This window comes from Triticum aestivum, unplaced genomic scaffold, assembly GCF_018294505.1.
Source record: "Triticum aestivum cultivar Chinese Spring unplaced genomic scaffold, IWGSC CS RefSeq v2.1 scaffold35174, whole genome shotgun sequence".
Lineage (NCBI taxonomy): Eukaryota > Viridiplantae > Streptophyta > Magnoliopsida > Poales > Poaceae > Triticum > Triticum aestivum.
In genome coordinates this window covers 34803-61864 of record NW_025226296.1, presented here as the reverse complement: position 1 = coordinate 61864, position 27062 = coordinate 34803, and the positions used below count along the sequence as shown (strand labels likewise).

General features: G+C 46.3%; 3 protein-coding genes across 8 annotated transcripts; all 3 read left to right on the top strand.

Moving 5' to 3' along the window:
• Positions 1-4163: 4163 nt before the first annotated feature.
• On the top strand, positions 4164-7073 carry LOC123172570 (uncharacterized). 4 transcript variants are annotated; one of them, XR_006485638.1, is made up of 6 exons: positions 4164-4600; positions 4773-4930; positions 5187-5246; positions 5362-5415; positions 5592-5683; positions 6316-7073. XR_006485638.1 is itself a non-coding variant. In XM_044589521.1 (6 exons), the coding sequence occupies exons 2-6, from the start codon at positions 4814-4816 to the stop codon at positions 6678-6680; spliced, it is 645 nt and encodes a 214-aa protein (XP_044445456.1). In that variant the 5' UTR covers positions 4164-4600; positions 4773-4813; the 3' UTR covers positions 6681-7073. The 4 variants fall into 4 exon arrangements, 1 of the variants encoding a protein (XP_044445456.1); XR_006485640.1 differs by having other exon boundaries at positions 5339-5415; XM_044589521.1 differs by having other exon boundaries at positions 5635-5683.
• A 645-nt stretch (positions 7074-7718) lies between these two features.
• LOC123172568 (protein FAR1-RELATED SEQUENCE 7) lies at positions 7719-12562 on the top strand. Of its 2 annotated transcripts, XM_044589516.1 has the most exons (4): positions 7719-7965; positions 8207-10561; positions 11389-11496; positions 11588-12562. In XM_044589516.1, the coding sequence occupies exon 2, from the start codon at positions 8210-8212 to the stop codon at positions 10397-10399; it is 2190 nt and encodes a 729-aa protein (XP_044445451.1). In that variant the 5' UTR covers positions 7719-7965; positions 8207-8209; the 3' UTR covers positions 10400-10561; positions 11389-11496; positions 11588-12562. The 2 variants fall into 2 exon arrangements, with proteins under 2 accessions (XP_044445451.1, XP_044445452.1); XM_044589517.1 differs by lacking the exon at positions 7719-7965 and having other exon boundaries at positions 8207-11496.
• A 1367-nt stretch (positions 12563-13929) lies between these two features.
• Positions 13930-26120, top strand: LOC123172569 (protein argonaute 1B). Of its 2 annotated transcripts, XM_044589519.1 has the most exons (27): positions 13930-14087; positions 15378-16441; positions 16522-16742; positions 16817-16966; positions 17044-17177; positions 17384-17493; positions 17574-17680; positions 17770-17908; positions 17997-18113; positions 18657-18764; positions 18848-18919; positions 19362-19484; positions 19581-19746; positions 19827-19948; positions 20021-20158; positions 20278-20420; positions 20502-20564; positions 20634-20697; positions 20805-20940; positions 21019-21092; positions 21170-21264; positions 21357-21388; positions 21494-21629; positions 22150-22201; positions 24208-25251; positions 25323-25402; positions 25477-26120. In XM_044589519.1, exons 2-25 carry the CDS (start codon positions 15386-15388, stop codon positions 25069-25071), a joined length of 4422 nt encoding a protein of 1473 aa, XP_044445454.1. In that variant the 5' UTR covers positions 13930-14087; positions 15378-15385; the 3' UTR covers positions 25072-25251; positions 25323-25402; positions 25477-26120. The 2 variants fall into 2 exon arrangements, with proteins under 2 accessions (XP_044445454.1, XP_044445453.1); XM_044589518.1 differs by lacking the exons at positions 22150-22201; positions 24208-25251; positions 25323-25402; positions 25477-26120 and having other exon boundaries at positions 13931-14087; positions 21494-22034.
• The last annotated feature ends 942 nt before the right edge of the window (positions 26121-27062 follow it).

Genomic DNA, 27062 nt, shown 5'->3' with positions numbered 1-27062 from the left:
TGAAAAATGTTTCATGTTTTTTAAAAAAAAATTGTGAATTTTAGAAAATCTTCCTATTTCAAGTTTTGTTTGCCTTTTTCCATAAATTAACGATTTTTTAAAAATGCTTGCATTTTTTTATAAAAAATCCGGAGGTCACCACAACCTCAACTAGGAGGCGGACCTGAAGAAAAAAAAGGCACGAGTTGGGTAGTGGCTGCCACTCCTACCAACCCCACTACTATAAAGATCTCGCGAGCCAAACATGACCCGCGAGAACACTACAACTCTTCGCTGTGTCGCATCACTGTTGTGAGACCATTTTGATGGACACATCAATTATCTCTCGTGATGCTTCTCGCAGAAAAATCTCTCACGTCGCAACGGACAGGTATATGTGCTAGTAAGAACTTAATTGCAGTAGGGTTTGCAAATTAACCAATACAAACTTGTTTTTAATAAATTATCACACTTTGTACTCTTCGCCACATTTGTCTGTGCCTGCCAAGACACTACACCTAGCTATAACTCTTGGAGCACATGATGTTTTTTCTTACGAAAATAACTTTCGCACGGAATCACTCATGATATAAAAATAAAGCAAAAATTTAAGTCCACATTGTTACTACATTATTTTAGAAGCTTTCACTGCATTTGTGACTGACATGAGTAGCCCCAATCGCCATCCATCTTTTTCTAGTCAAATTTTTTCCATCCTGTGAATATTTGGCGGAGAAATGGATGTATTTAGACTTTTTTTAAATTTAGATATACCCTTTTTTATTCATTTCTGCGACAAGTAATTTTGGACGGAGGGACTAACAATCCTGCATTTGGGCTCCTTTTACCTGGCCGGCCCATACTGATCGGGCTCGAGCTCGAGCATACACACACAAAAAAAAGTTGCTCCACACAGACCAAACCAGACTCGAGCGAGCGCTTCCGAACCAGATTGGGGAGGCGACCGACCACGACCCTCCGGCGGGCGGCGCGACCGACTCCGGCGAGCCCGGGCAGGGTGGCTGAAGCGTGCGGTGGAGGCCGCCTTCTCGGCGCCATCAATTTTTATTTCAAATACTCGTTTTTATTTTCAACTAAATTTAACCTCTCGACAATAGGGTCGGTTGGAATTTCCTGTTCACATACCTCCTAGATAAAAATATCTATGTCAACTTGATGGGCATAATTTTTCATAAACACGAAATGCAACAAAATAATTATAAAAGAGAATATACCACATCTGAATCATAAACCGGACGAGGGCCGACGGGGACGGATATCAAAACCATGACACTATGTATAACAAACAACGTACGGGTTAGATAATTATACAAATAACTATATATCTAAATCACACAAACATGATCTTTTTAATATAAAAAAGATAAGAACGAGAGGGTCACCACAAGGTGGTGCCGGCGACGGGACGGTGCGGGCGATCGACGGTGGTTAGGACGGAGACGGGAAGGCACTATGTAAACCACACCTACATATGCAAACTAAGAGTTATTTTGAGCTCAAATTGCATATAAATCAAATAAAGTACCACATATAATTCCTCCCAAACTAAAATCCATAAATCACTATATTTATAGAGCATTGCAATAGCTAATCTAGCAATGAGAGATGAAAGGACAAAGTTGCTAACCTTTGTGATCACTTGGATGGATGGGATGCCTCCAAATCTTGACAAATTTTGTCAAAAATGGAAGATGAGCTCGAGAGGAGAGGAAGAAAAGAGAGAGGAGAGGAAAGGGAAGAACAGAGAGCTCGGGCTCGATGAAGGGTTTCTATAGGATGATCTTTAGTCCCGGTTGGTTATACAACCCGGAACTAAAGGTGCATCTACAGTCCCGGTTCATGCCACGAACCGGGACTAAAGGTGTTGGTGGGCCTCAGCCTGACATCAACTTGCCACCACCTCTTTAGTCCCGGTTCGTGGCGAATAGAGATTCATCACAAACCGGGACTAAGGAGCACCGCCCGCCTAGCCGTTGGAACCGACACTAATGGTCACATTAGTGTCGGTTCATTTACAAACCGGGACTAATGAGCTGAACATTAGGCCCTTTTTCTACTAGTGCTTCTTGGCGCCACAAAGCTATAGGCAGGCTCTGGGGCCGCGCTGCGGTTGCTCTGCCGCGATTCTGGCCATTGGTCTCTACTGAGGTACGAGCATTTCGTCGTCCATCAAGGATTCCTCCCTCAGCTAAGCGCCGCTGACAAGGTCGAGAAATTCGCACCATCTAGACTAAATCTGCCTCCGTGGAAACTGGATTACTTAGATCTGATGATGTTTAGTAGCTTTTCCCCTTCATGAGGCTAGGTTTCAGATGTTGGCTCGGGTTGATAGCATTTCCTTCCTAGTCTCCTACTACCGACACTTGATCAACCTCATACGTCATTGTTCTGATGCATCCCATTCCCGTTAGATTATGCTATGTGATCCTCTGTCTCATTCACCATGATCGTCATTGTTTCTTCCCTCCTACACTTTTTTTGCTATTCTTTCTATATCAACTAAGTGCGATCATGCTACACTATGAATAAGCTAGTTGTCTATAGGGGTCGGCGAGCGATCAGTGTTGTGTGTAGCTGAGACATCATTATTACTTCACCAAATATCACATCTCCACTTATGTGATCATTTAATTCTACTGCAAATATTGTGGTTGTCCATATTTGTAGCATCAATGACGTATAAATATGAGCAGCCTTGCACATGATGTTGCCAGCAAATCATGACAAAAAACTCTCCCAAACTCAACCTATTATGTAAAGTTGGACAAGGGGTTACTGAAATAAGACATTGCTTAATCCGATTTTATTTACCTTTATTGATATGAAGTTAAACATGTGAGGTGATTGCCATGAAATTTGACTAGTTCCTCTTGGTCCTAACTAATATAACCAACATTTCAATTGCAATAACAACTTTCTTTTGAGAAACACCAATTACAACATAGATGCACACACACACTCACACCACCATACACGTACTGACACATGGACATCGCCTACTAAAGATCGGGTCGTCATTGTAGAACTTCAAGATTGACGAAGCCATCATAGATGCCGCGCCATCAACAGGAACGTCACCTCACATTGAAAGAATAATTCTGATTAATGAATAATGAGTCACCAAAGTGTCAAACATGATATTTGACGCTTGTTCGGGGTACCACCATCCTCCTAACCATCCAACCACTTGGTGGTATTCAACAAAAACTTAACTACAATAGGGTTTCCAGATTAACCAATACAAACTTGTTTTAATGCCTTATTACACTTCATACTTTGCGCCACATTTGTCTATGCATGTCAACACACCACACCTAGCTATAATTCTTGGAGCACACTAGTAAGTGTGCACGTGCAACGCACGTATCATAATTTATAGAAAACATCTATTTTGAATGTAATTTCTCTTTCAACGAGTTGTTTTCACCGAGGTATTTAAATGTGTCTTATACTCAACGATATGATCGCGCGTTGTGATCGTGCGTGTAACATACAATCCGTGAGATTTGTATTGTTTCCATCATTTTCCAAATCTCATTTTCTTATTATCATCACTCAATCCCGAGTCCACAAAAGTGACAGCTAGTTTTGTTCTAAAATCTATCATATGAACCTAGAAAGTAGTAACCATGGTTAGTTTCAAAACAATGATACAACATAGAATAAGTATAATGATACAAAAAATATACGGATGCAGGAGTGTTAGAAAAAATATCTCCACTGAAGTGCTCCATAAAATTTAACATCCATAGACCACAAGATGACCTTTATGATTATGGAACTTAAATATATTCAACAAATTGTTGTATCAACTTTTATATAGATTATTTAATAGAAACAAATTTTTATAGAGATTCATATAATGAACTTTTAAAATCATCAAATAAAAATTATTGTAACAAGGCCGGATGATAAAACAATATCGCACGCATGCAGGCAAATCGGATAAAAAAGAATGGATCTTTTTAGAAGATAAAAAAAATTTTGATTTGAACAAAGTCGCAGTCACTCACAATCTTTTTTTTTTGAAATAAACTCACAATATCTCTCCGGTCACTGCCTAATACGTTAGTTAGTAGGAGTATTAAATGATTATTAAAAAAACGTTAGTTATCCTCCCCACCGCCCCCTCGGTCCCTCACATATCTCTTCCCGTTCCCCATTCTCCCATGGTGGCCAAATCCCTCACCCCACAGCCGGCGCCCTTCGTCATGAACGCCAGCGCTCCCTGGTCCAGCCGCCGCTCCCCTCCGTCACCACCGCGGGTGCTCCCTGTCAGGCCGAGGCTCCCCTTCCCAGCCGCTGCTCTTCCTCCCCTTCATGTCGAATCGATCGCGGAAGTGGCCGAGGAGGCCCTCGAGCTCGGCATGCTCGCGCCAGCGCTAGGCGCCGGCGGAGGCATACGCGGAGGCGTGGCACTCGCACGCGCCTTCTCTACCCCGCTCCTTCTCCGAATCCGGTTGCCGAAGTGCTCGAGGAGCCGCTCGAGCTCGGCATGCTCGCGTGCGACGCCGGGCTTCTCGCTCCTCCTGATGCCATCGCCATCGCCGTCGCCGCCATGAGCCTCTCCACCCTCTCTCGCGCGGTTGTCTGGGTCCAGGTAAGTCTCTCTCTCCAACCCCGCCGCCGGCTCCACCCCGTCAATTCAGTTCGTCCCCAGGTGGATCGCCTCTTGAGAAATCACCATGAATGTTCCCAAGACTGTGTATAATTTGTTCTGTTATAGGGTTTTGTTAGAAAAGCTGATTTAACTGAGTATTATCCTGCTCTAGATTGCTGCACCTTCCGGTTGTGAGTGGATCCAAGAGTTAACATGAAAGAAAGGAAGTTGGAGAAGTTACTATTGAAGAGAAATTCAGTGTCATGTAGTTCTCAAGAGATAAAATGGAACAACAAGTGCAAGCCTCTCATTCCTACACTAACTAATCAGGTAGCATATGCAAATGTTTAAGCATACTACATTCAGATATGACATTTGAATATAAAGAAAAAACTAATCAGGTAGCATATGCAAATACTACATTCAGATATGACATTTGAATATAAAAACTGGCAATTCTTTTTGTAATACTATTAAGCTCGTCATGGTGGTTACCATGAATGAGTGTCCGCTTTCAAGAATTTAATATGAGAAATCGTCCGCTTAGTTGGTGGTTGTGTTGATGATAAGACCCTTAATGGTTCAGATTTCGAGAGGGATAAGGAGGTGCCTAAAGGGGATGGGAGCAAAAAGTCTGACTCGAAGAGTATGTTTTGATTCTGAGTTGCATTGCCCAGTATTTTTATTGTTCTAAGAAATTCATGGAGTTGTCTATGGAACATTTCCTTGATGTGATAGGCATATTTGTTTACCACATTCAGTTGTTGGCCCTGCTGTTGACGTCCATGGTGGCGCTGATGATGATCTTGGCAAGGGTAATGCTTTGATTTCATAGAACTGTTGCTTTGTAGCTAGAGAATTAATTTCTCAATAGGACTTTGTGATTTAGTGTTCTTATGGTATTTCATAGATCTGGTAATATAAAAGTAATATTTAATTCTGGATATGTAATGACCGACCGTTATCTTGCTTCTTACTCATGTATCTTCAGATGGGAAAATGAACTTCTCTTCTTTCTCCTCATGTATGTTCAGATTTTATGTATCTGCCTGGGGCCTTGGTATGTTCTTGAGCACGCATCAGGTATGTATGTATGTATCTGTTGGTATATAGTGCAGTTTGTAGTTCATTCCATGCATGTCCCTAAATCAAAGAATTTTAGACATCTCAAGTAGCATATTACATGGGTTGGTGGGTCATACGTGATTTAATAGAAAGCACCACCACAGCCTTGTGTGTGCTTGTATAGCTACATGGTGTTTCAGAGCAGCACTCTATAATTTGGCATATGGCTTCCATAGGCTCTTCACAGGGTGCATGCATATGAGTGTCTATGTATGTGCATGTGTACTCGCCATAGGCCAGAGCTGAAACTAATTATGATTAATTTGCCTGTTCTGTGATGTGCGCTTACAGTAATACCATTGGCAATTTTGTAAATTCTCTAAGCTAAATCCAATATTTCAGGTGTTCTGCGACCACTCAAGTAACCTTTCTAAATTCTGAAAGCCAACTTTGTTGACACCAGGCCAAGGAGATAGGGTGAATGATTCAATTAGTTACAAAATTGCAGTAGCCAAAACACTAACCGTTTTCCACATAGAAAACCATTAATTAGAGATGTAAAACAAACGGCTTATAGCATTATGCTGTGCAACCTTTTATTTTTTAGAACTCTATTCTCAAAATTATAATCCTGAGTAATGCTGCAACAGGTCAAAGGAAGAAGTCGAACCTGAAGAAGTGCAGGGAAGAATTTCAGCTACGTGTGGTCGGCTGGTTCAGGGGACGTGCAGGGCGGGCGCGGCCGCGCGGGTGCCGGGGCAGGCTCCTGGGCACTGGCGATCTCGCGGGCGCGGCCCCGCGGGTGCCGGGGCAGGCTCCTGGGCACTGGCGATCTCGCAGACGGATGCCACGCTGCAAGGGCAGGCTCCTGGACGCCCGCTATGTCGCTGACGGATTCCACGCTGCGAGCGGCAACAATCGGCGATGGCGATCGTGCAGGGAGGCCGGAGGCGACAGAGTGGTGCAGTGCCGCGAGGTCGCCGTGCAGGCAGGCAGTGGCGGAGCTATGTTATAAGCTACAAGCCAGGCAGGAGACGGTGTTGGTGGGCGGCGTCTAGCGCTGTGGCGACTCAAGGCAGACAACTTCGAGGTTAAGGGCGAGGGGAGCCGATTTCGTTGAGTTTCCTTCATTAGCGATCAGAATTGCGTAATCTGAGTTTCCTTCATTAGCGATCAGAATTGCGTAATCCTAGGGGATGCTAAACTGATAGTTGGAATATTCCTCGTTGGTGGAGTATGGTCAGCCATTGGAAATTGCTAGGTCCACACCATTGGGCTATTAGATTAATGATGACCGTTAGATTGAGATATATGGGCCTAATCGTCCGGTGCTGATTGATCTGTGTGGTGTTGTGTGTTTAATTGCGGGATGCACTTAAGAAAATTCTTGTTTGATTGTTTAATAGTAGTGGAGATGATGTATTTTCTCACAAAAATAGCTTCGCACAAAATCACTCATCTATATCAATATAAAAAGACCCAAAGGGGTAGATCCAATTAATCTCGGCCATCAAATCATATCGATCCAACGACCTAGACTGCTTCAATGTTGAGCGCTCAACACGTTTAGTGTGCAGTTAATTCCATGCCAAATATAGTGCTAATCACATAATGACACACGAATAATATCCTACTTAATATCCACATGCACTTAATATACTTTCAAATTAACGTGCATTGCACGTTTTTGAACACAATACAAACGCAAACGCTCATATACAGACACAATCGCTCATTCAAATTAACATGCATTGCACGTACACATTGACTAGTGATATAAAAATAACGCAAAATTTAAGTCCACATGTTTACTATATTATTTTAGAAACTTTTACTGCATTCGTGACTGACATGAGTAGCCTCAGTTGCCATTCATCTTTTTTTAGTCAACCTTTTTCCATCCTGCGAATACTTGTCGAAAAAATGGATATATCTGCATGTATTTAGTTTTACATACATTCATTTTTATTTATTTCTGCGATAAGTAATTCCGGACGGAGAATAATCCTGCATTTGGGCTCCTTCTACCTGGCCGGCCCATACCGATCGGGCTCGAGCTCGAGAAAAAAAAGTTGCTCCACGCAGACCAAACCAAACCCGACCGAGCGCTCCCGAACCAGATTGGGGAGGCGACCGACCACGACTCTCCGGCGGGCGGCGCGACCGACTCCGGCGAGCCCGGGCGGGGCGGCTGAAGCGTGCGGGGGAGGCGGCCTTCTCGGCACCATCAAGTTATAGGCAGGCTCCGGCGCCGCGCCGCGGCTGCTCCGCCGCGATTCCGGCCGCTGGTCTCTGCCGAGGTACGAGCATTTCGCCGCCCATCCATGGTTCCTCCCTCAGCTAAGCGCCGCCGACGAGGTCGAGGAATTCGCACCATCTAGACTAGATCCGCCCCCGTGGGCAGCGGATTGCTTAGCTCTGATGATGTTTAGCAGCTTTTCCCCTTCGTGAGGCTAGGTTCAGATGTCGGCTAGGGTTGATAGCATTTCCTTCCTTCCTTCAACGGTTTGCCTGATCGATCTCCGGTGTTTGACTTTGTAGGCCATGGTGAACACCGACGGTGAAGGTGCCGATGCCGTGGGCGGAGACCCGATGTGCGTCGATGAGAGTGCCGCAGTCGTTGCCGGGATGGGGGCAGACCAGTGTGAAGGAGCCAGGTTGCAGGACAGCGGTGCTGCTGTCAGTATTGAAGGGGCCAGGGAAGGAGAGGTGCCAGTTTCTCACCCCGGCGGTGGAATGAGGGTGCGAGGAGCGACAGTTGAGGAAGCCGAGAACGAGGAGGCCCCCACGGTGCAGGGCAGTAAGGAAGGGGCCGAGGAGCTGCTCCTGAAGGTGGTGTACAGCGAGGAGGAGGCGTACAAGCTGTACTGCGACTACGGGCACCGCACAGGGTTCAGCGTCCGCAAGGGCAAGCAGTCCTACTTCACCGGCACCAAGAGGATCAGGACCAAGGACTACTTCTGCTCCAAGGAGGGCCTCAAGGAAGCAGAGAAGCTTACTGACGAGAACTTCAATGACCCGCACACCAGGACGAATTGCAGGGCCATGGTTCGCTTCAGAGCGAACAGCCAGGGCGAGTGGAGGGTAATCCGACTCGTGTCTGATCACAACCACAACTTGGTAAGACCTGAAGAGCGGCACCTTCTGCGGTCTGCCAAGTCACTTATTGCTGGGAGGTCATGTTCTGCTGCGGATGCAGTGTTGTATGGTGGGTACCAGTTAGGGGGTGCACCTTCCCAAATGGCTGCAAGCACAAGCGTAGCCAACAATGCAGAGACTCAGAGGCAAGATTTGCTCCCCGGTTTTAGCGGCATAACAAGGACATCGGCCGTAGGAACCGGAGAGTTGCAAAGCATTGTGAGCCATCTAAAGAGCAGAGCAAATGTAGATGGAATGTTTTACTGGGATGTCCATTTAGACCGAGCTGGTCGGATGAGTAATTTCTTTTGGCGAGATGGTAGGAGCAGGATGGACTATGACTGTTTCGGTGACGTGGTTGTCTTTGACTCAACTTACCGCTTAAACAAACAGAATTATATAGTTGCACCTTTTGTTGGTGTGAACCACCATTGGCAGACCACTATGTATGGCTGTGCACTATTGGCGGATGATTCGATGGCATCTTTCACGTGGCTGTTCAAGTCTTTCTTGGAGGCAATGGGAAACCGGCAACCACGATCTATTTTCACCAACCAAGACCAAGTTATGTCAAATGCAATTGAGGAAGTGTTTCCAAATACATGCCATCGCATTGCCCACTGGCACATTCAAAAGAATGCCGCTTCTCGCCTTGGTGCACTTAATGCTTCCAAAGCATTTAATAAGATGTTCACCAAGTGTATGCAGGGATGCGACTCAGAAGCAGAATTCGAGGGAACATGGGCTGCGATGCTCCGTGAATTTAAGTTGCAGGATAATAAGTGGCTGAGCAAACTTTATAAGCTCAAGCAGAAGTGGTGTGGTGCTCTGAACAAGTGCACTTTTGATGGTGGGGTCGAGAACGAGCCGCAATGTGACAGTTTGAGTAACATATTCACTTGCATTGTCGATAAATCGACTTCTCTTTCCACAATGGTTGCTGCTGTGGATAAGCTGACTGAGGATTGGCGTGAAAAAGAGTTTGATGAGGATGTGCGGTGTTGTCAAAGGCCACTTTCTTGTATTATAAAGCACAGTGATATTTTGAATCATGCAGCAAAAGTTTATACACACAGAATCTACAAGCTATTCGAGACATATTTTCTTGACGGGTGTGGGGCCACAAAATTCAAGGCGCTTCCGTGTGAAGACAGTGACACATACCGGTTTGAGATGACTATGCAGGGTAGAGGGTCAAGAGTCTGCACAGTTCATCTGAATATGTCGACAATGCAACTCACTTGCAGCTGTAGTCAGTTTGAGACAATGGGTTTACTTTGTCCACATACTCTGAAAGCTCTTAGTATCAAGAATGTGGGCAAAATTCCAGAAATATATATACTGAAGCGGTGGACCAGAGATGCTAAGCAGTGGGTTTTCAACCCAAAGCAGTATGAATCATCATTTCAGGAATGCATGGATGATGAAGCTGGATACTGCAATCATGCTATGAGGTATGCTTATGACCTTGTGATGAAGAGTGAAGGGCAGGAGGAATTGAGAAGATCTCTTTGGCAGGCTCTCGAGAGTGGAGAAAAAGAATTGGAGAAGTACCTAGAAAATGCTACACAGTATCCACAATCTTATGCCACTTGAAAGAAGCATCGATAAAGTTTCTTGGTGTTACTACTGAGGAACCAAAGATATACATATGAGTAACTGGGTTTGCTACAACATGTGTGCATATCTTCATTTATACTGACTCAAACTGTAATCTAAAAATGGAAATGGAAACCTGTGAAACGAGATAAAGTTTGAGTAAGTCATAATTCTTTGCTTTTGATCGTTAGTACTCTGATTCCATGTGCTTTACTGGATACTGCTATCTTTGGTTCCACATTATTTGTCAATTAGCATGAGTCCATGATGAAGTTTCACCAGTGCTATTTTTAAGTTTGTGTGGGTGGCAGTGTATTGGGGTCAACCGGCCAGTTTGAACCATGCATGCTGTTAAGCTTCATGCACTAGCAAACACAACCAAAAGTCTGAACTTATGGAAAGGGCTAGGCAATCCACATATACACTTCAACACATGCCATCTTGATGCAAGTGTAGGATTAATATGGGTGAATATAGGTCAGCCAAGTTGGGGTCAGCTGACATTTCTAAAAATCACATATTAATAATTCAGAACCATGCAACAAAAAAAAAGGTCATGGGTTATTCTTGACCGTTGTTTTCGGTGGATGTTGGTTGTTCAATAGCTGGTTTCTAACTGAGACATGGGCATATGACATTGCACCCAATACATCAGCATTTGTCTAATTTTAATGTGTGAACTCATGAGAGTAAGACTGTATGCGGTTGCTTTCTTACATCCATATGTTGTTTCCAAAAATTCCTTCTGCTTAATAGGAAAGCATCAGAGTTTGTTTCTTGAGCATGAGGCACTATTCCAAAGTTATTTTTGGCTTGTACACACTATTTCTGGTATGGTCTTTGTTTGCTATATATATTCACTGTAAATATCTGTTGCCTGTAGTTCAAGTCTGCCAGGACACAAGTAGCTCGGTCACTTGTTCGCTCTGTTGTACTCACCTGTTTTTACATAGTTTGAAGCATCTATTTATTGCCAACCCTTACAGAAACTCGTAAGACATTCCTAACCTGGGAGAAGCTGGAGCATATGGCATGCGCAACTTGACTTGTTGCAACACTATCTGATCCGTTAAAATCTTACCCTTTTGGTGAAGGTAACTTTTGTTTCTACCTTATTTCATTCTCTACATGACAAATGGAGAAATTAGTGTTCTGAATGCGATAATTTTGTCTTTCAAATGTCAGGAATCGTGGCATTCTTGCGGAGATGGAGCAGTTCTGGGAGATGAGGTTCGAGCAGGGCCCCTCCCGAGCCGAAGGAAATGACGAGCACACTGACTGTGCCACCGTGCTGCCATGGGGACTGAACTGAATGATCCGAAACCGTCTTGAGCTTCCCAAACATGTTCTTGCTAGTGACATGAATCAATGCTGTACACATGTGGGTTTGGCTGGGAAGAGCCAGTGTGGCACTCTCCTGCAGACGCGGTGACGAAGTTATGTCAAAAGCAATTGAGGAATTGTTTCCCAGTACATGCCGTCACTGGAACATTCAAAAGAATTTCACATCTCGCCTTGGTGCACTTGCTGGGGGTTCGAAAGCATTTAATAAGATGTTCACCAAGTGTATGCAGGGATGCGACTCTGAAGTAGAATTCAAGGAAACATGGTCTAGTAATAAGTTGCTGAAGCGGTGGACCAGAGACAAGCTCTTGGTATTAAGAATGTGTTGAGAATTCCAGAAATATATATGCTGAGGCGGTGGAGCAGAGATGCTAAGCAGTGACTTTTCTTTCAGTCCAAAGCAATATGAATCGTCATATAAGGAATGTATGGATGATGAAGCTGCATACCGCAACCATGGTATGAGGTACGCTTATGGCCTTGTGATGAAGAGCCGAGGGCAGGAGGGATTGAGAAGATCTCTTTGGGAGAGACTCAAGGGTGGAATTATTTTTGGGGAGAAATACCTCGAAAAATGTTACCCAGCATGCACATTCTTATGCCACTTGAAAGAAGCATCATTTAAGCCTTTTGGTGTTACCACTCAGGAAGGAAGGTATAGATGGGTAACTGGGTTCGGCATAACACGTGTGTACAAATCTTCTTTTATGCTGGCTGAAACTGTAATAATCTAGTAATGGAAATAAAAAGCTGTGAAAAAAGTGACAAGTTTGAGCAAGTCATTACTGTTTACTCTTGATTGTTATTGTGATCCCATATGCTTTTACTTGATACTGCTATCTTACTATCTTTGGTTCCACATTGTTTTTTCAGTTAGCATGAATCGATGATTTTGTTGCGCTGTTATGAACTTATGATGGAGTTTCACTATTGCTATTTTCGAGTTTGCATTTGTATGGCTAGGCTGCCCTGCATCTGCATGCCATCTTGAGGAAAGTATAGGATAAATATGTGTCAATTTAGGTTTGACTGACATATGTAAAAATCACATCTAAATGTTTCAGAACCATGCAAGAAAAGGATGATAAAGATGACAGTTTTTTTTTAAAGAAAATCCCAGCTGATGTTGGTCGTTCAGTAGCTGGTTTGTGAAGTGAAATATGGAGTATCATATGGCTACTCGTGATGGAGCTTCAGTTATGGCAGTAGGGGCACACTACCTGAAAAACTTGCCCTTCTTCTACTGAAGATGACTCATGTTTCTTCCTTATTTCGATCTATACATGACCAACAGAGAGAACTAGTGTTCGGAATGCGAGCATTTTATTTCTATGGGCGGGCTGTTTTTTAGCTTAGCGAGCAGGTAATCGTGCTGCCGATGACCTAAATGCGGATTCAGCCGTGGAGGGACAAGCCGCGGGGAGGAAGAACGCCGGCACATGTCATCCCGCCATTGGAGGACGGGCGTGGAGATGGAGGGAGAAACTGCAGGGAGGAGAAACGGTGACGCGTGTCACCTTGTGGCTGGAGCACAGACGCGGAGATGGAGGGAGTAGCCGCAAGGAGGAAGAACGACGAAATATGTCGCCTCATGGCTGGAGCAAGGAAGTGGAGATGGGGGAGGTAGCTCCGAGGAGGAAGAACGCTGATGAGTGTCGCCTCGTGACTGGGGCATGGACGTGGAGGTCGAGGGAGAAGCCACGGGTCGCCTCGTGATTGGGGGACAGACGTGGAGGTCGAGGGAGGAGCCACGTGTTGCCTCGTGATTGGGGGAACGGACGTGGAGGCTGAGGGAGGAGGCACGCGTCGCCTCACGACTGGAGGAACGGACGTGGAGGCTGAGGGAGGAGGCACACGTCACCTCGCGACCGGGGCACCCGACGTGGAGCCGAGGGAGAAGCCGCGCGTCGCCTCGTGATCGGGGCCACAAACATGGAGGCCGAGGGAGAAGGCACGCGTCGCCTCCTGATTGGGGGAACAGACGTGGATGCCGAGGGAGGAGCCACGTCATCATCATTTTTTTTTCCCGAGGGCGGTGATTATAAAAGCGGATTTAATCATCCATGGAGGTTGGAGGGCGATAAAGCGGCGGAGTTACTACGCCATTCGACCGATCTCACGCGCAGAATCCAATCTAGAGGGCTGCTGTAGCAGCAGCAGAGAGAGACGGGGAGAGAGGGCTGCCGTCATCCGTCAGGTGCGGTATTACTACGGGCGAGACCCGGTCGCCACGTGCTCCCACTCGTCCACTCCTCCTCCCCCCACCCCCCTCCGCCCTCCGCGCCCCCCTCCCAGATCTCGCGACCCGCCGCCGCCGCCGCCGGGCCTCGCCGCCCCTGAGGTATGCCTCCCGCTCCTTCTCCGGCGCGCCGCGCCCCTCCCGCCCCCTCCCGCGTCGCGTACGTCCCCGCCACGCCCCGCCGGAGGAGATCGCATCGCCCCTGCGGCGTCGGGGCGGGGCTGGCCTCCTGCCCGTCCGAGGGAAGGGCGCCACCGGAGCCCCCGCGCCTTGGCCGGCCGGCCGCATCGATGGCCCTGTCCGCTTGCTGCAGCGTCCTGTTCGTTCGGCGCCTAGTACGTGCGTGCGTGCGCGCGCGCTTGCGGGACGGCGCAGGCTGCTTGTCGGAGCGGCGATTTGTTTTGTTACTCTGTTGTTCATCGCTTGCTGGCTGTCTGGCTCTGGCTCGGGCTCGGTTGGTCCGTTCATGCCCGCCGCGTGGTTCGTCTGAGGTTTAGGATGCTGCCGTCTCCCGTCCTTGCGGAGGGAAGGTAGCATGCGCGCGGCTTTGCCTAGATGCGCCGCCAAGCCAGCCAGGGTTGAATAAACTCTAGGTTACTTTTCGTTTTCGGGTCGACTCCAGCCAGGTTTGTGTGCGTCTGTTACAGGCGTGGAATGCGCCTTCCTTATCCCGTGATGGGCTGCAGGCTTGTTGTGGCGGGCTGTTGTTCGTGGTCGTGTCCATAGGTTTCTGGGAGCCATATATGGATGGTTTTGTTTGCTTCGTTCCAAATATTTGCTGCCCTCACCACCAAGTGGCTGAGCAGCAACACGTATAAAGAAAGAAAGGAAGTATGATGACATTAGTCAAGGCATCTTTGAAAGTTTCTGGCATGGTCATGCACTCATAGGACTTGCATTGGTATAGGCTGTAGTGTGGTATTCGATTTCAAGTGCCACGGTATATGCAAACTATGCTGCCTACTCCTTATCATTGTGATCGGGTGACATTATTCTAAAGAGTTTTCGGTCCTTGAGGAAAGGTTGTCGTGCATGGTTTGCCTAAACACGCCGTCGAGTCAGGGTTAAATCGCAGCAGACTTGTGAGGACCGAGCTTGTGTTCTAGCCTTCCTTTTCGGGTCGAGTAGAGTGTCTCCCGAAGGGGTTGTGTACGTTTGTTAGAAGCGCGGAACGTATCTTATCCCGTGATGGTTTGCAGACTATTATTGGGGCCATCTGGTTGATGGGATGCTAAACTGAGAAATGCACCAATTCTGTTTTTCTCGCTAGGCTTTTGCTCGATTATGATGTTATGTCTTTCTGCTTCAAGTTATACCCGAGGAGTATCTTTCCATCTTTGATACTTCATGATTTCTGTAACCTAACATTTTGGTGCATTCTTGTCTTGGCAGCGCCCATCATGGTTAGGAAGAAAAGAACCGGCACCGGAGAGAGTTCCGGAGAGGCTTCGGGAGCTCCTGGACAGGGTTCCTCGCAGCCAGCTGAGAGAGCTCCTCCTCAACAGCATCAACAGCATGGTGGTGGACGTGGTTGGGTGCCTCAACAGGGTGGCCGTGGTGGTGGGCAATACCTAGGCCGTGGTGGACAGTATCAGGGCCAGGGAGGCCCAGCTGCACACCGTCCAGGTGGCCCACCTGAATATCAGCAGCGTGAATATCAGGGCCGTGGACATCCAGGTGGTGGTCCACCTGAATATCAACCGCGCGACTATCAGGGCCGTGGACATCCAGGTGGTGGGCCACCTGAATATCAACCGCGCGACCCTCAGGGCCGTGGACATCCAGGTGGTGCTCCACCTGAATATCAACCGCGCGGCCCTCAGGGCCGTGGACATCCTGGTGGTGCTCCACCTGAATATCAACCGCGCGGCCCTCAGGGCCGTGGACATCCTGGTGGTGCTTCACCTGAATATCAACCGCGTGGCCCTCAGGGCCGTGGACATCCAGGTGGTGGTCCACCTGAATATCAACCGCGCGACCCTCAGGGCCGTGGACATCCAGGTGGCGGTCCACCTGAATATCAACAGCGTGACTATCAGGGACGTGGTGGTCCACGCCCTAGAGGGGGTGGAATGCCGCAGCCATCCTATGGCGGGCATATGGGAGGACGTGGAGGACACAATGTTCCTCCAGGTCAGTCAAGAACAGTTCCCGAGCTGCACCAAGCCCCAGATGTCCAATATCAAGCCCCGGTGGTTTCACCATCAGCATCGGGAGCTGGCTCTTCCTCTCAGCCTGCGGCGGAGGTGAGCAGTGGACAAGTCGAGCAACAGTTTCAGAAACTTGACATTAGTGATCAAAGTTCGACCAGCCAAGCCATCCAACCGGCACCTGCATCAAGCAAATCAGTTCGATTCCCATTGCGCCCTGGAATGGGTAAATGTGGGGATAGGTGTGTGGTGAAAGCCAATCATTTCTTCGCGGAGCTCCCTGATAAAGACCTTCACCAATACGACGTATGCCCTTCAGATGAAATTTTATTTCCATGCTGAAGTTATTATTTTGCAATTTCTGATCATCAGTCTTGTTTCATCAGGTGACCATAACACCAGAGGTTACATCGCGCGGCGTTAATCGTGCCGTGATTGCAGAACTTGTAAAGCTGTATAGACAATCTCATATGAATGGACGTCTACCTGCCTATGATGGAAGGAAGAGCCTTTATACAGCTGGGCCATTACCGTTTACTTCGAGGACATTTGAAATCGCTCTGCAAGATGAAGATGAAGGCCTTGTTGGTGGTCAAGCCACGCCAAGGTATGCTGTTGCTGTGATATTTGTACTTGGAACCTATCCATAGTTTTGTACTGACATTCCCCTTTGTTTTTAAGGCGCGAGAGACAATTCAGGGTGGTGATCAAGTATGCTGCCCGTGCTGATCTCCATCATTTGGCTATGTTTCTAGCCGGGAGGCAACCAGATGCACCTCAAGAAGCACTTCAGGTGCTTGACATTGTGCTACGGGAATTGCCTACTGCCAGGTAAATTTTAGTTAACTATGTATTTTGTTATTTTTCATGTGGCATGGGTTAAAATTTGTTTGTGTTTTTTTCTGTAGGTATTCCCCAGTTAGTAGATCATTTTATTCTCCCAACCTAGGGAGACGTCAGAGGCTTGGGGACGGTTTGGAAAGTTGGCGTGGATTTTACCAAAGTATAAGACCTACACAGATGGGGCTTTCGCTGAATATTGGTTAGATGCCCCCCTCCCATCTTGATTTCTCTTATCACTATTCATTTGTTGTCTTCTCAGTTGTGATAAATGTGGCCTGTGGGTGGCCTGAATGCTCAGTAATACATAGTGTCCAAGTTCTGGTTTACAGAGCATCTAGGTGTAGGTTACTGAATGCTCATTGGTCTTGCTGAAATAATGATTTTACACGTTGTTTCTTCTTGCAGATATGTCTTCTACAGCATTTATCGAGCCTCTCCCTGTGATTGAGTTTGTTGCTCAGCTTCTGTGCAGAGACATCTCAGTTAGACCGCTCACTGATTCAGATCGTGTGAAGGTTCGGTTCATTATTTGTCTCGCTGTTGTTCAGAGACTTCTGTTTATGCCTAGTTATCATAATTATTCTCCCTCCTGCAGATTAAAAAAGCCCTGCGAGGTGTAAAGGTCGAGGTTACACATCGAGGAAACATGCGTAGGAAATACCGTATATCTGGCCTCACATCACAAGCAACACGAGAGCTATCGTATGTGCCTCTTCCCTGCTTTATTCACAGAATGCTCTTATGCTCCTGCAGATTTGTGGGTGATTCCTTGTTGGGTTTTCTTGTGGTAGATTCCCTGTTGATGATCGTGGTACTGTGAAGACTGTAGTGCAATACTTCCTGGAGACGTATGGTTTCAATATTCAGCACACCACTTTACCTTGCTTGCAAGTCGGTAATCAGCAAAGGCCGAATTATCTCCCCATGGAGGTTAGTATATCTTCAACAACCTTGCTTTCTTTAAGACCTCGGTATGTTGGTACAAGTTATTCATCAATTTCTCACATGGAAATATCAGGTTTGTAAGATTGTTGAAGGACAACGGTACTCAAAACGGCTGAATGAAAAACAAATAACTGCTCTACTGAAAGTGACTTGCCAGCGCCCTCAAGAGCGTGAGAAGGACATCTTGCAGGTGATTGTTAATTAATTTTATCATTTTAGTGCAAATTGCTGTAACATTGTTGCTGCAAAAGTACCTTTTGACACTTGTATATACTCCCTCCGTTCGGAATTATTTGTCACAAAAATGGATGTATCTACAACTAAAATACATCTAGATACATCCATTTCCGCGACAAGTAATTCCGAACGGAGGGAGTATGTGTTTATGTAGCTGTTTGATGTTTTCCCTAGTCTGTATGTTTTCCCCAGTCAATCATATTGACAGAGTTCTTCCTGTTTGATGTGTTTACTATTTAGTTCATGCTATTGCAGTTAAAGCATCTGTGTGTGTTTTTAGGATTCCTGCACAAGTAATAGTTTAATAGATGGTAGTTTCTTGATGAGGATGATAGTTGTTGATGCCTTGATGGGTCAGTTGTTATGGTGAAAACTATTATGACCCTTTATATCTCTTATGTCAAATGCTTAGGTACTATCACTGTTATCTGCACCAGGATTATCCTTTTAAACTTAAGCGTCTAAATCTCGTTTTTGTCTGTCTTCATTTAACCAGACTGTGCATCACAATGCATACTATGAAGATCCATATGCACAGGAATTTGGCATAAAAATAGATGAGCAACTTGCATCGGTTGAAGCTCGTGTTCTGCCTCCGCCAAGGGTAAGTCAATTTTCTATTGCGATTGGACAGCAGTTGATTTCATATATGTGCATAGCAGCTGACTGCATGCTCTTTTTTTATAGCTTAAGTACCATGATAGTGGCAGAGAGAAGGATGTCTTACCCAGGGTCGGCCAATGGAACATGATGAACAAGGTAGGTCTTGGTGATGTAACGGAAGAATTCTACTGAAATAATTTTAAAACAAAGTCATGCATAGATAAAAAATGATATGTGAAATAAAAATAGAAGTGGCAACGAATCACACAACTGGGAAACAATTAACCATCTGAGCTGGAAATTATTTCTGCAATTGTATGTTCAATGAATTATCAATATAGTAGCAAGAATATCAACTTATTTGCAACATGCAGCTTTCATAAACACTAACTATCATAATTTTGCTGCTGTCCTTTCTCACTTTTTAGAGAACTGTCTAGGTTCACATGGTATAATTTTAAGAGAATGTGCACATCTCAAAACCATACTATTTGGGTGGATGCCCTCCATTAGCTTTGTTTCTTCAACCCATATACCCCCTTCATCTTGTGATGTTATGTTTTAACTAGTTCTCATACTTGTTCATTTTGGTGGGTAGAAAATGGTCAATGGTGGTAGAGTCAGCCACTGGGCATGTATTAACTTCTCTCGGAATGTTCAAGATAATGCTGCCAAGGTTTTCTGTCATGAGTTGGCTATAATGTGCCAAATATCTGGAATGGTATGGTTCGATCATGCAACTAGCTTCTCATATTTCTCTGTCGCTTTGGTTATTTTGTATTCTGTAGTCATCGACTTATCTTTTTCTATGTCTTAGAACTTTGCACCTGAACCTGTGCTGCCCGTACTTAGTGCGAGGCCTGAACACGTGGAAAGAGCACTGAAGGCACGTTATCATGATGCCATGAACGCAAGCAAACCCCCGGGCAAAGAACTTGACCTGCTAATTGTTATACTGCCGGATAATAATGGTTCTCTTTATGGTATGATCTCTTCCAAAGCACGTTTGAAGATTCCAAGTGCATATTTTTGCTTATTATGTTTTTGTTTTTTTTTTCTCCAGGGGACCTTAAAAGAATTTGTGAGACTGAACTTGGATTGGTATCCCAGTGTTGTCTTACAAAACATGTTTTTAAGATGAGCAAGCAGTATCTTGCAAATGTAGCTCTCAAAATCAATGTTAAGGTACTTCACTGACCTCCAACCATTCCTTCTCTATAATAGACATTGTGGTTTATTTATTTTCCTACTTTTCAGGTGGGGGGAAGGAATACTGTTCTTGTGGATGCTTTGGCAAGGAGGATTCGCCTTGTTACCGACAGACCGACCATAATATTTGGTGCTGATGTTACACATCCCCACCCTGGAGAAGATTCTAGCCCTTCCATTGCAGCTGTAAGTGACTTGTTATTATAAAGATATGTCTTGAGATGTAATTGAAGGTCCACAATTTTTCTAGGTGTGTTGGAAGTTCTGTGGTTTTATTGATTTCTTGTTAATATTCTCTCCTCTAGGTGGTTGCTTCTCAAGACTGGCCTGAGATAACTAAGTACGCAGGATTAGTGAGTGCCCAAGCCCATAGGCAAGAGCTGATACAGGATCTTTTTAAAGTATGGCAAGATCCCCAAAGAGGAACTGTGACTGGCGGCATGATCAAGTAAGCTCTTAGTGAGCTAAGGAGACACACTAACTCTATATTTGGATGCTGCTAAAAGTGCATTTTCTGTTAAATTTGCAGGGAGCTTCTCATATCTTTCAAGAGGGCAACTGGACAGAAACCTCAGAGAATCATATTTTACAGGTTCATAGCCTTTCTCGCGCATCTTTGCTAAAGCATGATTGCCTATTATTAAACAATTGGTACTTTCAGGGATGGTGTCAGCGAGGGACAGTTCTACCAGGTTCTGTTGTTTGAACTTGATGCCATTCGGAAGGTACAATTTGTTTGACTATACTTTCTGTAGAGCTACCCTTAACCATACTCTAGTTGGTAATATTCCACATTTTTTCCCTGACTGATATTTCTTAACCATGTTGTTAGGCCTGTGCGTCCTTGGAGCCCAACTATCAGCCCCCAGTTACTTTTGTGGTTGTCCAGAAGCGTCACCACACTAGGCTTTTCGCTAACAATCACAATGATCAGCGTACTGTTGATAGAAGCGGGAACATACTGCCTGGTTAGTTTCTTGTGCAAACAAGGTTTTTGTGCTTGGTGAAATTTTGAACCTCACCATTTTTATGCTTCCTAATTGTAGGCACCGTTGTTGACTCGAAGATCTGCCATCCGACGGAATTTGATTTCTACTTGTGCAGCCATGCTGGCATTCAGGTCGGCTTTCCTTCATTTGCAATTTGTTCATTTGACGAAATGTGCCGGTTGCTGATTTGGGTGTCGATTCATTTCAGGGAACAAGCCGGCCTGCTCATTATCATGTTCTGTGGGACGAGAACAAATTTACTGCTGATGAGTTGCAAACTCTCACAAACAACTTGTGCTACACGTAATTTACTCTTCTATCATGCCCTTCTAATAATAACTAAAACTCAGTGCTGTTTCATTGGCTGATCAAACATTATTCTTTTGCCGTTTCAGATATGCTCGATGCACCCGCTCCGTGTCAATTGGTAAACTCCCTATCTATCGCGAGCAACAATTTCCTCAAGCTTCTCGTACTAGATCTGATGCTTTTAAAAGTCAACTCTGACCATTGGTTGCTTGCTTGCTTGCAGTTCCTCCTGCATATTATGCACATCTAGCAGCCTTCCGGGCTCGGTTCTACATGGAGCCAGATACCTCCGACAGCGGGTCTGTGGCGAGCGGTGCACGCGGCGGCCCTCCTCAGGGTGGTCCGCGCAGCAGCACCAGGTTTGGGAACGTTGCTGTCAGGCCTCTCCCCGCCCTCAAGGAAAACGTCAAGCGCGTCATGTTTTACTGCTAAGATCCCGGCGGTTACCGTGAGGGTACTTGAAGCGCCTGCGGGTTGTATTGGTGATGCTGTTCACCACCATTGTGCGAACCTAAACCAAAGTATCTGTTGTACTCTATTTTATTGCTTGCCTAGGGTATTCTAAGTACTCGTGCCGGATTGGCGGCCGGTGCACAAACCTTTTATGCTATTTGACTGGATTGGGTGTCATTTATCTGTTGTGCTGCCAGAAGCTTTCGCTTTCGTGGCTGTGCCGTATGAGATGTCTGCGTAGTGATATATACATTTGTATGAATGGTGTTTAAAATGTTTATGAACCTATGTCATGGAATCACTTGCTGGGATGTGTTTTTGTTGTCTTGCATGGTTGCATACAACGGTAAATTCGTAGGGCGAAAGCATTTCTAGTGAAAGAATAGAACACTGGCAAACGACTGCATGCTCGGGATAATTTTGTAGGCTTATATTTCCAGAATTGAAGTTCGCAATGGTGAAGATAGATACTCCCTCTGTCCTAGTTATAGATATATTTATTTTTATCAATTTCTCTGACAAGTATTTCCGGACAGAGGGAGTACATTGGTAGCAAACTTAGAAAGGAGTACATCTTTACACTGACCACCACTGACATTGTGTGTATAATCCATGCCAATGATTACCACCTCTGGAGTAGCGATTTTAAGAAAAAACCCTGTTGGCTTTACATTGCATGTCATCATGTTTTAACATCCAGCTAGGACCCAGCGTATAATATAGAAATTGTCTTTGTGATCCTATGAATCAATTCAACTAAAATCTTAGATTCATATAGAGCCACGGTGATTTAGTCTTAAGCTAAACAAAAGGTAAGGGTTCCTCCAATAAGAATTGCTTACCCAGTAGGTACCATAAGTACAGCCGTCAATTCCACTCATTTGTCCACTTCGCTAATTTTGGTCAACTGTAGACACACCATAGTTCATCACCAATTTCGACAAATGCTAACATTTATATTGCCAACTTCAGCAAAGTACATAGTTCAAATGCAAATTTCATTAAATATATATAGTTCAGTACATTTCAACAAAACGTCAGCCTAACACTAGCTATGGAACATATTCGTTATCCGGCAACATGGAGACAGGTGTGGTGGCAACACGACGAGCGATAGAGCGTGACTGGGCTGGGAGGAGCTGGCTTCATCCGACGGGAGATCCGCAGCTTCGTGAGGGGTCAGCATCGTCCGATGGGGAAGAGGAGGGGGGAGACTACAATATAATCTACTCCTTAGGTGAAATCGTAGGACCAACCCAAAAAACTTCATATTTAGACAATCTAAAACAATTCATTATTTGACAACATACTAGTTGCCCCAAGAGAGGGGAGACTAGAATATAATCTTCTCTTAACTTCACACATCAACCATCTATGTCAGCATGAGCCAACCTTTGTTCGGGTGGTTAGAAGGACAATGATACCCTCAGCCCACCAGAGTTCAAGTCCTAGACTTGACATTGGTGCTCGTATTTTCTTGAATTTATTTTAGGCCCGCGGCGATGTGTCTTCAGTGGGAAGAGACATTCCGTCGACAATAAAAAAACGTCTGCAACGACTTCATCAAGCTCATGCTCAGTTACTTGGAGGTATACCTGGCCATACCTCATGCCAGGCCGGGCCTAGCCAAGCCTGACGCAAAAAACCAAGGCCTGGGCCCGACCCGACCGGCCATCGGGCCTGTTTTCTGGGCTCGAGCCCGACCGGCCATCGGGCCTGTTTTCTGGGCCCGAGCCCGACCCAAACACGTAAAAACCCATCGGGCTTCGGGCCGGCCCGGCCCGACCTTCAGAAAAGCGCAAAAACGACGGGCCCAGGCCCAGGCTTCGGGCTCAAAATCTAGGCCCGAGCCCGGCCCGGGGGCAGCGGCCGGCCGGGCCGGGCTTCCCATAGCCAGGTATACTCGGAGGTGCTGGTGTAGATAGGATGTGCATACCTACATGGATTTATGCTAAAACCCGGCGGTGTCAGCAGGTCGGGGTCCGCACCCCCTCCGTGTCGGCTCACATCTCCCGCAGGTGCACGACGGGGAAGGGAAGGGAAATCAACCCCCAACGGTCCAAACCCTAACTAAACCCACCCCACCCCACCCCACCCACCCTCGATCGATTCCCTGCCAAATTCAGGCCACCCCTTCAAACCCCCCTCCCCCAAACCCCTCGATCGTCAGTCGGATCGATCGATGCGACCTCCCTCCCCCTCGATTCGGCGGAGGCGGCGGCGCGATCCGCAACCCTAACCCTAGCCAGCCCCGGATCCGCCCGCGCGGGGGGTGGACGCATGGGCGGCGGCGGCGGCCCCGACGAGTTCGGGCGGGCGGCGGCGAGGGCGGCGGTGGCGCGGGCGCTGCAGGCGGCGGGCTTCGCCTCCGCGACCCGCTCGGCGGTGGACGCGCTCGCCGACGTCCTGCTCCGCTACCTCCGCCTCCTCGGCGGCGCCGCCAACGCCCACGCCAACCTCGCCGGCCGCACCGCCCCCAACGAGCTCGACGTGCTGCGGTTCCTCGAGGAGACCGGCGAGGCGTACCAGGGCTTCGAGGGCGCCTCCTCCACCCGCGGCTGCCTCGTCGGCTCCGGGGTCGTCAGGGATTTGGTCGCGTTCGCCGGCGATGCCGATGACAAGCCGCTCTCCGCGAGGCGGCCGCTGCCCAGGTTTCCGGTCCGGCACGATCCGCCGCCGTCGCGGTCGTGTGCTAGCTTTGCGGCGCTGGGCCGGGGGAGCGGGATGAGGCATGTGCCCGAGTGGCTCCCGGCCTTTCCGGAGCCCCACACGTATGCGGTTGCCGAGGAGGAGTCGGGCGAGATGGTCGGCGGGTCGTCGGCTGCGGTGGATGAGGTCGAGCAGGTGTGGCGGCAGAGGAAGGCCGAGAAGTCGCTGCTTGGTTTGCAACGGCAGCTGGCGCTTGCGGGTGGCAACGGGATCCGCCCGGCGGCGGTGGTGGAGGAGGGTGCTGGCAAGGGGAAGGAGCTAGATAGGGCTGTGGTCAAGAGCAATCCGTTTATTCAGTCGGCGTTGCGTTGTGGGGATAAGGAGGTGTCAGAGGTTGCCATGCCAAATTTGGGGAAGAAACACTCTGTTCTCGATGAATTTGCACCTGCTTTCGCTGAATCGGAAGGTGAAGGACTTGATGAGGGGAGGAGGGACCAAGACCAAGGTGGAGGTCGGAAGAGGATGGTTCCAAAGGAGAGGCCACCGGTGTATTTTCGGATTGGGCCTGATAGGAAGTCAAGGGTGATGGCATTGAATTCGAGAGCCTTGGTGGACCGTAAGGATCCCTGGTTCCTGGAGGATGATGGGAAGCGGAGGGCACTGTCGATACTTGCGGAACCAATGGAGAAGCCAGGCTGATCTGCTTTACACTTAAGAGTTCGTGCTGATGCTTCTCGCCTGTTTCCCACCGATGATGCTTTCTTCTCCACACCTGCGATTCTTCACCTCTTCCTGGTGCTGACCTTGGAGATCCTTGCCGGCTTTCACTGCCATTGACGGGAAACATATTGTTGATAGAAACAGGAAACATACTGCCTGGTTAGTTGGTTGTGAAAACAAGCTTTTTGTATTCATCTCAATTTTGAACCTGACAATTTTTATTTCTATAGTTCCATGCACCGTTATTGATTTGAAGATTTGCCATCTGATGGAATTTGGTTCCTACATATGTAGCTATGCTGGCATTCAGGTTGGCCTTCCTTTATTTGCAGTTTATTTAGACGGATTTGGCCAATTGCTGATTCGAATGTCGATTCCTTTCAGGGAACAGGCTGGCCTGCTTCATTATCTTGTTCTGTGGGACGAGAACAAATTTACCACTGATGAGTTGCAAACTCTACACGTAATGTACTATTCTTTCCAACTTCTTGATAATTAAAATACTGTTTAGCTGGCCAATTAAATATAAAATTCCTACTGTTTCATGCTAGGTGTACGCGCTCTGTATCAATCGGTAAATTCCCCACTTGAAAATCACTCCCTTTAGGTTTCTCATGCTAGGTTGAACGCTGCAATCGCAGTCCCTCCGGCGTATTATGCACATTTGGCAGCCTTCTGGGCTTGATTTTACACGCAGCTGGATACCTCGGACAGCTGGTTGCTAGTGGTGCACGCAGTAATAGCGCATTTTGGGAATGTTGCTGTTAGGCCTCTCCCTGGAAAATGTCAAGCGTGTCATGTTTTACTGTTAAGGTTGTGGCGGTTCCACTGATGATGATATTTCAAGTGCCCGTGAGCTGTATTGTGCTGACTCGGGTGTGAAGTACTGTGTCGATGATGGTGCTGCCAGAACACCGCCGCACAAGCTTTTCTATTTCTTGTGCTGAGCGGTTTGTTCGTGCGACCATCTATCTTTGTATTAAGTGACGCTTAATCTGTTGAGGAACCAATGTTATGAATCGCCTGCAGCCTCTGCCCACTTTCTTTTTAACCGCTCTGCCCACCTTGCTGGGTTTAAGGGGCCTGTGTTTTTTGCTGTCTTATATGCTGTCCATAATTTTTCTCACTGACATGGGATTTCTTGAAATCATGGTCCATATCTGGCATAAATATAGCATAACTAGTTGATGCAGAAAATGTTTATGGTAAGATATGCTTACAACTAATGGGATCCGAGTATTCATTTCGTACATGCGATGCTCAATTGCTTGAAATCAATTGCTTGAAATCAATAACGGTATGCAGAAAATGTTTTTTTTTTACAAAATCTCGAATACTTTTGAATTCTTACACATTTTCAAATTCACAAATATTTTTTGAACAAGCAAACATTTTTGTACGAATATTTTTTCTGAAAGAGTGAATTTACAAATTCGTCATCATTTTTTGAATTTGGGACTTTTTTGAAATTCATGAACAATTTTTCAACATTTGACCATTTGTTTTAAAATCACAATTTCTTTTGAATCTGCTAACATTTTATTAATTTTTGGACAAGTTTTCCAAAATTCACATTTTTTTGGAATTTCGGTATCTTTTTTGTAATCCTGAATATTTTAATGAAGAATAAAACAGAAATAGAAAATAAAAAAGAAAGAAAGGAAAAAAGAAAGAAAGAAAGGAAGGAAAAAAAATGGGGTGTCCATCTCCATAAATGGACTGGTCCAAAGAAAGAAAGAATGCACGTTGGCTCGTTAGGGAATGCGCGCCACGCAAAATAGGAGCTCCCATCCCAGGTGTCTTGAACCGAAATCACTAATTAAGGGGCACCCCTTGCAAAGGTCACCCCCTCTTCCCAGGTTGCGGCAAGTGGGGCACTGCATGTGCGCCAGTTGTCGCAACCTGAGAGTTTTCTCATTTTTGTAGATTTATTTATTCAAAATGTTTTATCCCTTAATCCGTGCGTCCAA